Raw genomic sequence first — 14,580 nt, forward strand, 5'->3', positions numbered from 1 at the left:
AGGGAATATTACCCCTACCTGAGCTGGGTATTCCTTTACCACACATATAGTGTAGTTTAAATGCACTCTTTTCAATGCATTTTCCTCTAAGACAGTGGTGTTTCCCAAACACCCTGTCACAATATATATTGAACTATTTGTCTGTGGATATCATTGGATGCAGCAAGCATCTCACCAGATATTCAGTTTTACTGTATTTCTAGCAAACTAATTTGTTCATGTAATAAGAATTATTTGAAAAGTCTTTACAATTTCATATTTTTTTCCAATAGGTATTTTTTGTTGAATCGGAATGTGACGATCCTGAAGTCATTGCTGCTAATATTATGGTTTGTACTCTCCTAAGCATAGAAATTTATTTAACAAGATCTAACAAGTGTACTTGACTCAAATTTATGAAACACTTGGTCTGCTTGCAAGTAAATGCCAATAATTTTTTTTATGCAGTCATGAGAAAAGTACACCATAGCAATGTTAGACTTTTTAAAAAAAATGAGATATTTGAGCTTTATTTCAATAATATTGATTTAAAAAGGTGATATTTAAAGGAACAGTAACACCAAAAAGTGAAAGCTTTTAAAGTAATTAAAATATAATGTACCGTTCCCCTGCACTAGTACATCTAGTGTGTTTGCTTTAGAAACTCTACTATAGCTTTTATAAACATGGTGCTGTGCAGCCATGGGGGCAGCCATTCAAGGATCAGGTTGCATAGCAGATAACAGATGCATTGTGTAGAATACCATTGTATTCTATTACAGAACTTATCTGTTATCTACTAATTAACCTGTGCATTTTCTCCTTTTTCGGCTTAAATGTCTGCCCCCCTAGCCACACAGTAGCTTATTTGTATACACTATAGTAGTCTTTCTAAAGCAAACACAAAACTTTTACCAATGCAGGACAACACTACTTTATATTTTTAATTGCTTTAAAACACTTTCATTATTTGGTGTTACTGTTCCTTTAACAAATATCATGCACTGTTTATGCAGTTTAATTGAATTAAACTTAAATGTAAGTTTAAAAGTAAGTACACCACTACATTTCTCTTAATCAAATAACTAAAATTAGAATTTCGGTGCAGCAGGGGCAAATGATTAGACAAGCCTGGACCCACGAAGTAGTAAAGCCAGAGTCGGATTGTAGAAGGTTAAAAATGCTTACATATATTCTTCCGTGTCCTTGTACCCTACCTCTGTAACTCAGAATAAATGTTTCCACCCCTTATGTTAGGAACTACTCTATCTATACCTGTAACTGTCAAAAAAGAGGAGCTCCTATTGTTACATTCATCAAAATGTCTAGCAACTGGTATTCGAGATTCCTTGTCCTTTTTTATTTAGGTACAAGGCAGCCTCTAGGTCTAAATTTTGATGTTTCCTGCTCTGTATAATAGTCAATCCTTTTTTCCATTTTTCCCTATTTTTGATATATTTACTTTGTACTTTATATTTTGTATAATGTATCTCCTAATTAAGTTAACCTATGTATTGCTCTGGCCTTGGGGGGGGTATGTCTAATGAATCCTAGGATTGGAATGTTCTCTTTTGATTGACACATATGGTAGTACTGCCTACTTGTTTCCCATTGGCTTTTTTCTTTTAAATATCCTGTATGTAATGTTCAATGTTTAGCCTATGACTAAGTGTCCCTGGTAGACATGAAATGCATCAGGCCCTAGTTCTTATTCATGGAGAATAAAATGTAAGCATTTTTAACCTTTTACAATCTGACTCCAGCTTTAATACTTTGTGGGTCCAGGCTTGTGCCAGCCTCTTTTGATGTTTTCTGGTGTTTGCTCCCCTTGCTGACGGTCTGGGGTGTGTGCACCCGGGCCCACCGTGTACAGCTGTAAGCTCACTCAACGTATTTAAACACAGCATATACTGGTTGCACATCTGTATAGTTTTCATATTTTTCAGCAAATGATTAGAACATTGTTAAAGAGGTTCTCATCATAATCTGTCTTATTTAAATATCAGACTTTTTGTAGCAGATTTATTAAAGTGTGAAATTAGAACTCACCACAGAAAATGTGCCCACTTTCTATTCATTCATATATAATTTTTAGAAACATATATATTGCTGGGTCAGATCCCCCAACAGCATCTTAAAGGGGTTGTTCACCTTTGAGATAACTTTTAGTATGATGTCGAGAGATATTCTGAGACAATTTGCAATTGGTTTTAATTTTTTATTATTTAAGGTTTTGAGTTGTTTAGCTTTTTATTCAGCAACTCTTAAATTTACATTTAAAGCAATCTGGTGCAAATTCCCCTTGCAGCCAAGCATTGTTTTAAATAAGAGACTGGTATATGAATAGGAGAGGGACTGAATAGAAAGATGAGGAATACCATGTAGCAATAAAAATTCATGTGTAGCCTTACAGAGCATTTGCTTTTTAGAAGGGGTCAGCGACGCCCGTTAGAAAGATGCAAAGAGTCAAAAGAAAAAGGCAAATAACTATAAAACTATGCAAAATAAATACCAATGTAAAAGTTGCTTAGAATTTGCCATTCTATAACATACTAAAAGTTACCTTAAAGGTAAACCACCCCTTTAAATCCCATTGATGCTGTGGGGATATTTGAAACAGTCTGTGCATTTTAGAAACCCCTCAAATTTAGTACAGCTAAAAAATGACCAGGATTTGTTTCGGTATTTGGCTGTATCCTTGTGCCTGGCCAAACCGAACCTAAAATCATGTTCGTTTACGTCACAAAACAAGTAAAAAAAATTAAGCTGAGCACTACGTGCATGGCTCTCTTTTTTTTTCCCTCCTCCTCACTGATTTGCATATGCAAATTAGGGCTCGGATTCAGTTCGGTATTCAGCCAAATCTTTCACAAATAATTCGGGGGTTCAGCCAGTGATATTTAATAAACATTATAAAAATATTTCAAAATATTTTTAATTAATAAATAATACAGTTTATATATGTATTCCATATTTATAACTTGGTATTGTAATGCTGAGGGTTTCTGTGATTTATACATTTACATATTTGGTATTGACATTTACAAAATATTTTATTATCTTTATATTATAATATAATTTATGCATATCTCTTGTATAATTTAAATTATACAGTACAGTTATTAGATCCGTTTTCCACAAACCCATTTTCCAGAAAGCACCTCATTGCAGGAAGGCCATCTCCCATAGACTTCATTTTAATCAAATAATTAAATTTTTTAAAAATGATTTCCTTTTTCAGTGTAATAATAAAACAATGCCTAGTATTTAGATACCTTATCCTAACTAAGATATAATGAATTCGTATTGAAGGCAAACTAATCCTATTTGGTTTAATTACTGTAAAAATAGTTTTTTCAGTAGACTCAATGGAGACCCAAATTACAGGTCCGGAGCATCCTGAATTAGCGATCCCATACCTGTAAATTTGTCACATTGAAAAATCCTCCAAAAGCAGTAACATAGTTATTTACTAGGTTAATTATGCCTCCCCACCCAATTCATATTTGCTTTATTCTGTGGGGTACTCTGGGGACTGGTTTTGTAAAAATTTGCCAGTAGACTGTCCATTGTTGATGTTTTTTCAACTACATATATAGTTTTTAGAAGGACTACGCATGTTTGCATCTTTATTACACTGAATTTACAATATTTAATTCTTGAATTCTGCCAACACAGATATCAATTTATAATGTTTTCTTGTTACTCTAGGAAGTGAAAGTGTCCAGCCCTGATTATCCTGAGAGGAATCGGGAGAATGTCATGGATGATTTCCTCAAGCGGATTGAATGTTATAAAGTTACCTATGAACCTCTGGACCCTGATTCGTATGACAAGTATGGTGCTAACATCCCATATATTAAGTCATAAATGTTGATTCATTATAATGGCTGTAGAGCTGGCCATAGATGCAAAGATCCGATCATTCGAATCCTCGAATGATGGGATTTCCCCATCTCCCGACCTGCCACTAACCATTCAGATCAAATAAAGTAGTAAAAGAACAGATCAGCCGATGTTCTGCCCCTGACAGCAATCGTATGAAAGTTATGTCCGACAAAAACTAGTGACAGTCTCCTCGATTCGTACGATCTGATCTTTGCGTCTATGGCCATCTTAAGAACTGATATTTCTATTTAAAGGGGCACTATATCCTGTTTTCAACATAACTGCAGTTGATAGAACTTGTGCTCAACATCGTTTTAGACTATTGTTTTTAATGCACGTAAAGTTAAGTTGGAAAAAAAAACATGTCCATCAAGTTCTACTTTTTATATAGCCTGTCTAACTGCTAGTTGATCCAGAGGAAGACAAAAATAACCATTTGAAGCCTCTCCAATTTGCCTCAGAGGGGGACAAATTCCTTCCTGACTCCCAAGATGGCATTCAAACCAGTCCTTGGATCATCTTGTACTATGGGCTATCTTCCATAACCTTATATTTCCTCACTTGCTAAAAAGCCATCCAACTCCTTCTTAAAGCTAACTATTGTATCATCCAGTACAGTTGATTCTGGGAGAGAATTCCTCAACTTCACTGTAAAAAAATCCTTTCCCAGTATTTAGATGGAACCTCCTTTCTTGTAATCGGAATGGATGACTTTGTGTCTGCTGGAAGGACCTACTGGTAAATAAAGCATTGGAGAGATTATTATATGATCCTTATATAGTTAAACATAGTTATTATATAACCCTTAAGCACCTCTTCTCCAGCTCAAACAACCCCAATTTAGCCAGTCTTTCTTCATAGCTGAGACTTTCCATACATTTCACCCAGCGCTGTTTTGATGACAATCCCTAGCCCCCCCCGCGCTTACCTGAGGAGGTCCAGGGGGCCCGCATCACTAGTGTGGAGAGCGCACTTGCTTTTTGCTGCCCCTGGTAACTTGTTTGGTGCTGCAGGCTGAGGCAAGTTTTTCAACTTGACTGGCAACTAGATTGGCACAGCACCCCTGCTTTTACCAGCTTGGTTGCCCTTCTCTGGACCCTCTCCAAATCAATAACATATTCTTTGAGTGACGAAGACCAAAAACTGTTTGGCATATTCTAGATGGCGCCTTACTAGCACTCTGTAAAGTTTAAGAATAACCCCCCCATCCCTTTTAATATAGCTCAAGATCCTGTTTGGCCTTGCAGCTGCTGACTGCTGTTGCTTGTTACAGCTAAGTTTAACTACAAGGACTCCAAGGTCCTTTTCCATTATGGATTTGCCTAGTGTAGTCCCATTAAGGGTGTTATTGGCTTGCATATTTTAATGTCCCAGGTGCATGCCCTTACATTTATTGACATTGAATCTGCCACTAGCCACCCAGATTGCCAGTTTTTCAATATCCTGCGGCAAGGATGTCACATCCTGAATGGAATTAATTGGGCTGCATAGTTTTGTGTCATCTGCAAACATTGATTCATTACTTACAATACTCTTCCCTAGCACATTAATGAACAAGATAAATGCTGACCAAATACAGAACCCTGAGGGACCCCACTAAGAACCTTGCTCCAAGCAGAGAATATACCATTAAAAACAACCTTCTATACTCGATCCTGTAGCCAGTTTTCATTAAAGGAGAACTAAAGCTTAACTAAAGAAGTAGGTTAGAAATATTGTGCATTATGTTTAGGACTTCTGAACCAGCCCAAGGCAACCACAGCCCTTTAGCAGGGAAGATCTGTGTCTCCAAATATGCCCCAGTAGCTCTCCATCTTCTTTTCTGCACATGTTCTGTGCAGCTGTCGCTTACTGAGCTAAGGTACCCACTCACTATATACAGTACACATAGAATATAAATGTCACAATATAAGGCTGATTAGTAATTAATACAGATTACATGGCAGCACAGAAACCAGTGCAACTAACATGCATATTTAATAATCATCCCTGTAGCATCAGCTTATATTACAGACAAACCTCATTTTCTGCTGGTTAATTTGTGATGACCCCAAAGCTTAGCTTTTCAACAGCTGCTCAGAGCCCACTGAACATGAGTGTTGCAGACACTTTCCAAGAGGGCGACCCCCTGTGATAAGTTTGAAGTCCTGCATCATTGCTGCTATTGAGAAGCTGAAACTTTAGGCTGGTGCAGTAAGTGCACTATATAAAATATGGCCTTTTTAGCCACATACATTTTTAGGGTTTAGTTCTCCTTTAAGACCAACAAATCTTAGTTTAGAAAGCAGTTGTTTGTGGGGCACTGTATATAACAATTTGGCAAACGATTTGGCAAAATCCAAATGAATTGCATCTACTGCACCCCCACTGTTCAGCTTATTATTAACCATAATAATAGGCAATCAAAATTGACTGTAGAAACAAAACAGAGGTTGCGGAGCATGTCGGCAGCTGAGTCTTAAAATCTTCATTTATTAGAAATCATTAAAAACATCGATAGCAGTGACATGTACCCCTACGCTTGACGCGTTTCGTGACGTCTCGCCACTTTCTCAGAAGCATAAGGTATGCTAACCCCTACACCAGTTAATATAACACCTCAAAAAACCACGCCCATAAAAACATTAACCCCGAACAGGATTTCCTGGTGTGGGGGTTAGCATACCTTTTGCTTCTGAGGAAGTGGCGAGACGCCACGAAACGCGTCAAGCGTAGGGGTACATGTCACTGCTATCGATGTTTTTAATGATTTCTAATAAATGAAGATTTTAAGACTCTGCTGCCGACATTCTCCGCAACCTCTGTTTTGTTTCTACATGATATTGGCCTGGACCGGGGGCACTCTGCGTGCAAGCACACAGGTTTGCTGAATCTACACGTGCAGGTGAGAGAGGGGGAGTGCTCCCTTTTGCCTTTCTACTATAAGTATGAATCAAAATTGTCTGGCATCACCTATGCTACATAAAGCCATTATGATTACTGCTCATAATGCCATTCTTCAGAACATAATTTTGAATATGATCCATTAACAAGCCTTCAAATAATTTGCCTAACATTGATGTCAAAGTCCTATAATTTCCAGGTTGAGATCATAATCACTTTTTAACTATAGGAATTGCATCAGCTTTCCTCCAGTCCATAGGTACCAAACCAGATGAAAGCAAGTCTGAAAAAATCAGAAATAAAGTCCAGTCTAATACTGAAGTACCCAAGGGTAATGTCAGGAGAAGAAGGCAAATAATTCAAAAAATATAAAAAATAAATAATGAAGACCAATTGAAAAGTTGTTTAGAATTTGCCATTCTATAACATACTAAAAGTTAACCACCCCTAAATATCCACTGTATATCAGTGGGCTTTCTTTATGATAAAGATACATCATTAACAAGTTCTAATTTGTTTTCCCTTCCGTTGCAGGAACTAGAAAATAAATGTGAGAAGTTACAAATACAAAACTTTGTTTGATGGTTGACCCTTCCATGAAACTCTAACTGTGTCTTTGATTTGCTTCAGTCAAATTCTGAATACGTGTATTTGCTGACATCAAGCTTAGTGTTCAGCCCTTTAATGCAGAATGAAAGTTTGTGAAATGAAGACCTGCTTATTCCCAGGTCAAAAAAACTGCAGAAACGGCAAACAGGGATTTCGTTAAAAGAACAATAACAGCAAAATAATTAAGTGTTTTAAAGTGATTATGCACCAGTTAAACGAATGTGCTTCCCCCCCCCCAGAAATACTGATGTAGTTTATATAAATGAGCTGCTGTGTAGCTCATTTTACCTGTGTGTCTGAAAAAGGAGAAAAGGCACAGGTCACAGAGTAGGTAGCAGGCAAGCTCTGTTGAATACAATAAGTTTAGGTACCTATTTAAGCACTAAACTCGAATTCTACAGAGCTTATCTCCTATCTATTTAACACTTTCATTTTTTGATATCACTGTTCCTTAATATGCTGTTATCTGTATGCCTTGCTTGAGTTAAAATATATTGTCTTCAATGGGAAACTACTCTTTACTGTAGGGATCATTCTCTTATTAAAGTCATCAATGTTGGACAGAGGTTCCTTGTTAACCGTGTACAGGATTATATCCAGAGTAAGATTGTGTACTACCTCATGAACATACATGTCCAGCCACGAACCATCTACTTGTGTCGACATGGTGAGAGTGAATGTAACCTTGTCGGGAGGATTGGAGGAGATTCAGGGCTATCTCCAAGAGGAAAACAAGTAAGTACTAACCGCATTTGTAGTGCCACAGTTGAATTCCATTTTATTTGCTCTTCAAACTTTTGCAGTTTAGGGCAATTGCTTTGTATTTCATTAATCTTTTCTACTTAATGGCAAATTAGCCTTTTATTTAAAGGAGAACTGTTTTAAAAAGGAAATTTCATATGGAAATAATTTTAAATTTCTGTAGCAAAAATTTAAAATTTTTGTTTTAGCAATATAAAATTGTAATAGTAAATTTAAATTTACTTAATAGTATATTTTCTGGCAGACATTTTGTTTTTAGCTTCATTCACTTCTTATGTGACAAGAATGATAAACCTTATTGCTTTTATTAGTTTGCACAGGCACTAAGAAAGTTTATAGAAGAACAGGAAATTGCGGACCTTAAAGTTTGGACTAGCCAGCTCAAGAGAACAATACAAACGGCAGAAGCCCTTGGTGTGTCTTATGAGCAATGGAAAATACTTAATGAAATTGATGCTGTAAGTATATGAACAAGATCAAACCTTCTGTGTGTTATATTGCTGCTGTCTCTGCCTGCCTCTCTTGTGCAAGCAGGGAACCAGAAGAAAGCGTGTATACATGTATTTCCCTGCTTGTGTAAAGCCAATGTAGAGAGACAAATATAAGCTCCCCTCCCAAATATTAACTTGTATAGCCTTTACTCGAGTAAAGCACACACAATTATTACACAATTTACCCATGTAATATTTGTGCCACCACTTATATGACAAGTGCAAAAGTTTAGAGCACTGCCTAATGACGAATTGTCAATAATGTAACTTTTAGAATCTGGGTATGGCATTTTACTGGCTGAATGGGTGGTAAGTAAAATATTAGGAATATTTAGAAATCAAATGAGAAGTTAAAGGAGAACTAAACCCTAAAATGAATATGGTAAGAAATGGCATATTTTACATATTGAACCTGTTGTACTAGCCCAGGGGTAGGCAACCCGCGGCTCTTCTTCCTGCTTGCTGCAGCTTTGCCTGTCACGTCGTCTATACAACCCTCACACCTGCTGGCGGCTTCTTGAGTGTGTGACCGCGGTAAGCTCACTCACTAGCATTTATTAGGGCTTTTCAGTGTTTCATTTATTTTAAAGTAGGCCTACACATACACACTGTACTTCTGTTTGTTGTATTCTGTTGTAACAGTTAAAATTAAAAAAGGTTAAAACTTTTAAAAGTTTATAAGCTGTGTTATGTTTTGTTGGCTCCAGACTATTTTTCTTTAGTGGAAGAGGGGGCAAAATGGCTCTTTTGATAGTAAAGGTTTCTGATCCCTGTACTAGCCTAAAGTTTCAGCCTCTCAATTGTAGCAATGATCCAGACTTCAAATTTGTCTCAGGTGGTCACCATCTTGGAAAGTGTCTCTTTGGGGGCACAGATCTTTACTGCTAAAGGGCTGTGGTTGCCTTGGATTGTTTTAAAAGCTGAACACTAGTGATGGGCGAATAAATTCGCCTGGCACGAATTTGTGACGAATTCCCGCATTTCGCCGCCGGCGAATGAATTCGCGAAAATTCGCGTCAATTTCCAATTTTCACAATTTTTTGTGAAAATTTTCGAATTGCTCGATTTTGTGAAAATTTTCGAGTGCCACGTGTGACCTCACCCTTAATGTTCCTGTCTCTGCTGTTTCAGTCTGGAAGCTCAGTAATTCAGGTGCAGAATCAAAACTGTTCCATTTTTGATACATTAGTCGATACATTTCTCAGCAGTATCTTTGGAATATTAGCAACTATTGTATCGATTCTAACAGCTGCCTTTAATGAAACTCAAGCATTCCGCTCCGCAGGGAGAAAGATTAAAAAATGTATTAACTAAATATATCAATTAGAACAGTTACAGAGTCAGTGACCCCCCCCCCCCCCGAGCTGCTTTAGAAAGAGATAAGAATGTGAAAAAAAAGTGTTTGAAGGTGAACAACCCCGTTAAAGAATCTTACCAAACTGGATTATATATTTAAGTAAATATTGTCTTTTGACACTTGTACCTTGAACCACCATGTTGTGATGATCTGTGTGCTGCTTTAGAGATCACCTGACAAGAAATAATGCAGCTCTAACTGTAACAGGAAGCAATAGACAGAAATGTGTCCATTATTTGGCTCAGGTAACCTAACATGTATATGTGCCTTTGGTTTGTTTGTGTGCCCCATGAATCATAAGATCCAGCAAAGGGTTTTCAACCAAGTATTAGAAATGAACATTTTATTTTCAGTTTTTTAATTTGGCTAACATTTTTATGCAATCTTTTTGTTTTACCCACTGAATTAAAGCTGAAAGTCTGCAGTTCAACTGCATCGGAGTTGTTTTATTTTAAATTCATTGTGGTAATGTACAGAACCAAAATTAGAAAAAAGTTGTCTGTCCAAAGATTTATGGACCTAACTGTACTACTAAAAAAGTATATCATTAAAAGGATTTATTTACATGATGCAGGGTTTTACATATAAGCTGTTTTATGTAATATATTTTTATAGAGACCTACATTGTTTGGGGGTATAGTTTTTTTACTAAATAATCATTTATACTTTTGGAAAAGAAGACCCTATAAGTTCTGTATGTGATCTAATACCACATATGTTGCCATTATATTAACAGTCTTGGGATAAAAATTTATAAATTTTTTGTTCTTATCCAGGGTGTTTGTGAAGAGTTGACTTATGAGGAGATTAACGAAAAATACCCAGAAGATTTTGCACTCAGGGATCAGGATAAATATCTTTATCGATATCCTGGTGGAGAGGTAACTGACTTAAAATAATTTTATTTGCATTTATGCATCAAATGCTTTTGGCTGCAAAAACAATACATGGAAAGCTTGGGTAATATTTAATAGAGTGGGTTATTTAAAGGAGACGGAAACCCTTAAAATGAATAGGACTAAGAATGCCATGTTTTATATACTAAACTTTTTGTCAATTTCCCAGCTGCCCCATGTCATGTGACTTGTGCCTGCACTTTAGGAGAGAAATGCTTTCTGGCAGGCTGCTGTTTTACCTTCTCAATGTAACTGAATGTGTCTCAGTGGGACATGGGTTTTTACTATTGAGTGTTGTTCTTGGATCTACCAGGCAGCTGTTATCTTGTGTTAGGGAGCGGCTATCTGGTTACCTTCCCATTGTTCTTTTGTTTGGCTGCTGGGGGGGAAAAGGGAGGGGGTGGTATCACTCCAACTTGCAGTAAAGAGTGATTGAAGTTTATCAGAGCACAAGTCACATGACTTGGGGCAGCTGGGGAATTGACAGTATGTCTAGCCCCATGTCAGATTTCAAAATTGACTATAAAAAAATCTGTTTGCTCTTTTGAGAAATTGATTTCAGCGCAGAATTCTGCTGGAGCAGCACTATTAACCGATTCATTTTGAAAAAAATATTTTTTCCAATGACAGTATCTCTTAAGCTTAGGGGTCGTCACAAACTATCAAGGAGAAAATGAGGTTTGTCTGTAATATAAGCTGATGCTACAGGGCTGATTATTAAATTCTGATGCTAGTTGCACTGGTTTCTGTGCTGCAATGTAATAATTAATCAGTCTTATATTGTGACGTATATTAAGACTGTATATTGTGAGTGGGTCCCTAAGCTCAGTAACTGAAAGCAGCACAGAGCATGTGCAGTGAATCAGCAGAAAAGAAGATGGGGAGCTACTGGGGCATCTTTGGAGACACAGATCATTACTTCTAAAGGGCTGTGGTTGCCTTGGGCTGGTACAGAAGCACAAAACATAATGTACAACGCTTCTAGCTACTTCTTTAGTTTAACTTTCCTTGTCCTTTAATAAAGTCCAAATCCAAAAAGCTACAAAAATTCTAGTTTTTTTTTTACTGTAAAATCTGAGTTTTTAGTGGGGGAAAAAAAAATAGAATTTTTAGAGATTTATTATACCATGAGGATTGAAAAAGACCTACAAAGGTTGTATAGAAGTCAATGGGGGAAAAAAAACCCCAAAAAATCATACGATTCTGATTTTCGCTCAATTTTTTTTACCCGATCCGATTAAATCCTGCTTTTTTTTAATAATAAATAAGGTCCAATTGTGTAGTTTGGTTGGACTTTTTTTTTTTATAAATTGTATTATTTATTTTAATTTTTTATAAATTCAGATTTTGATAAATAAGGCCCTTAATAATTTGGCAGATCAAGAAAATAAATTACCCTGCCATGTCATTTTCCCTTTAATATTTTTTATTTTGTGACATATATCTTTTGAAGAAATCATTTAAAAAAAAGTATAATTCAACATTCATCCTACAAATGAAAAAAAATAAGGGTAAAATGAACTTATACTGACATTTATAAACAAATTAATATGAACTTTATACATGAGCACTCATTTTCTACTTAAGCTACTGGGTAGCTGCATAATCTTAAAATAAAATAGTTTAATAAAAGAAACAAAGGATCATGATCAACTATGAAAACTGGTATATATTTGCATATTTATTTAATAAAGGACTACAGTGAAACCCAGATGCATCTTTTCTCAGATTTCACAAAATTGGCCTGATAATCTAGACATTCGGTCAAATGTCACAGGGGCTGATCTAAGCAGCATAGAGCTGCATCTTTATATTGTGTCTTTGTGGGGTTTGGGTCTTTGAAGTGTCAGAATGCATTTTGAATTTAGTCTGGGAATGCTCAGGCACCCTATCCCAGAGGGATACCCACCCACCAGCTGCTAAAAAAAAAATGCAGAACTTTTTAGCTGTCTTGAGTCCAGTTCTTGGGAAAAATTATAGAGATTTTCATAATTAGAATTCAGTCAGTGATGGCAGTTGCAGTGTTATAGCTTGTGCCTGTTTGTTGCTCGGGATTTTAAAATTTTGCGGTTATTTAAAGAACCAGGAATTTTTCTATATCAAAAAAATCCATAAGGATAAATGTCATCAGTCTGGGATTTTAAGATGAAACTCAGATCTGTCATTCAGCAAGGAAATAATCATAAATACGTTAAAAGTTGACAGTATTCCTCAGCTAAAGCATATCTGAATAGAGCCCAAAATAGTTGCATCTTAAAGTGGTGCAATTTCATTATTACTCCTGTGATTGCTAGTTTGATTATCTTCCACACTAAGGGAATAACTTGAAAACTATACTATTATTAGTTTCCTCTCATTCATATATTAAATAAAATGAAATGACAAACATAAATGTTTCTTATCAAATGGAATCTAACATAGGTTATGTTTTTTCTTTTCATTAATATATAACAGGGAGGAAAATAATTCAAATTCCATTTGATGAAAAAAATTATCTTTTGAGTTTTTACCTAAAAACTATATGGGAAAACCTGCAGTTGAATTAAGGCATACATTAAAACATATTTTATCTATTTAAATCATAAAAACTCTGCAAAGGTGTCAAACCATTCGCACCATTGTATATTTCAGTTCTTCATGTTTTCCGACAAAAAGAGTAGATGGAGGTTTTGTTATTGATTTGATTTGTGTGGTTGTGGTAAAATACCTTCTTTCCACAGGTGACAGCAGTACCATTTAGTATGCTATAGTTTCAAGTAATCTAAGCAACTTTCCAGTTCTATTTTGTACATTTTTATAGAACTTTTTAATTATTGTTTGAGGGGGCAGAAGTCTTATCCATAGAGTTCTTCACCAATTGTGAAGAGTCCAGCAAATTAATTGTAGGAGTATGCTATAGACCCCCTAATGTAAGTGAGGAGGAGGCTATGCTCCTGATGCAAATAGAAAAGGCTGCTAGTCTGGGTAAAGTAATAATAATGGGGGATTTTAATTACCAAGATATTGACTGGAGCAACAGTACGGCCAGATCAGTTAAAGGGAACAAGTTTATAAACTTGTTGCATGAAAATTTTATGGCACAGGTTGTTGAGGAGCCAACCAGAAATGATGAAATGATGCTATTCTGGATCTAGTGATCTCAAATGATCCAGAACTTATAGCAAATGTGCCCTTCAGAGCATTGATTGGGGCATTAAGTTTTCTACTAAAAACACAGAACAGAAATGCTTGTCATTTAAAATATTAAATCATTACTGTTCTCCATTTATTCCCTTAAGGAGTAAATGTAGAAGCTCTAAGAATCACCCTATGTGGCTTAATATAGCAGTAAAGAAGTTAATAGGAAAGAAGAGAGATGCATTTAAAAACTACAAGTCTGTTGGGACTGCATTTAATGAATATAAACACTATAATAAATGAAATGTTGTAAATCGGCAATACGGAAGGCAAAGAAAGGAAATAAAGGGTGCATTGCGGCAGAGGCTAAAACTAACCCCAAAAAGTTTTTTAAATATATTAATATTAAACAGATGCAGGTTGAGAGTGTTGCTCCATTAAATAATGGCACCAGTATGGTTGTAACAGATACAGAAAAGGCAAATATGCTAAATCTGTACTTTTTCTTCAGTGTATACAATAGAGGAGGCTGAGTTCCCAGGCTCACTTCATAGCTGCACTGATGGCTCAGCTCAATCTAGTCAGTGGCTGACTCAGG

General features: G+C 36.0%; 1 protein-coding gene across 4 annotated transcripts in view; it reads left to right on the plus strand.

Moving 5' to 3' along the window:
* The window catches only part of pfkfb2.L (6-phosphofructo-2-kinase/fructose-2,6-biphosphatase 2 L homeolog), a 55,228-nt gene that overhangs the window by 18,060 nt on the left and 22,588 nt on the right, over nucleotides 1-14,580 (plus strand). For all 4 annotated transcript variants that reach the window (XM_018246565.2, XM_041582049.1, XM_018246566.2 and 1 more), the window contains 5 exons: nucleotides 273-329; nucleotides 3,691-3,815; nucleotides 7,887-8,094; nucleotides 8,433-8,579; nucleotides 10,746-10,850. In XM_018246565.2, the coding sequence (XP_018102054.1) occupies nucleotides 273-329; nucleotides 3,691-3,815; nucleotides 7,887-8,094; nucleotides 8,433-8,579; nucleotides 10,746-10,850 (642 nt within the window). The remainder of the gene's footprint in view (nucleotides 1-272; nucleotides 330-3,690; nucleotides 3,816-7,886; nucleotides 8,095-8,432; nucleotides 8,580-10,745; nucleotides 10,851-14,580) is intronic.

The sequence above is a fragment of the Xenopus laevis genome, chromosome 2L (genome assembly GCF_017654675.1).
Source record: "Xenopus laevis strain J_2021 chromosome 2L, Xenopus_laevis_v10.1, whole genome shotgun sequence".
In the NCBI taxonomy this organism is placed as follows: Eukaryota; Metazoa; Chordata; class Amphibia; order Anura; family Pipidae; genus Xenopus; species Xenopus laevis.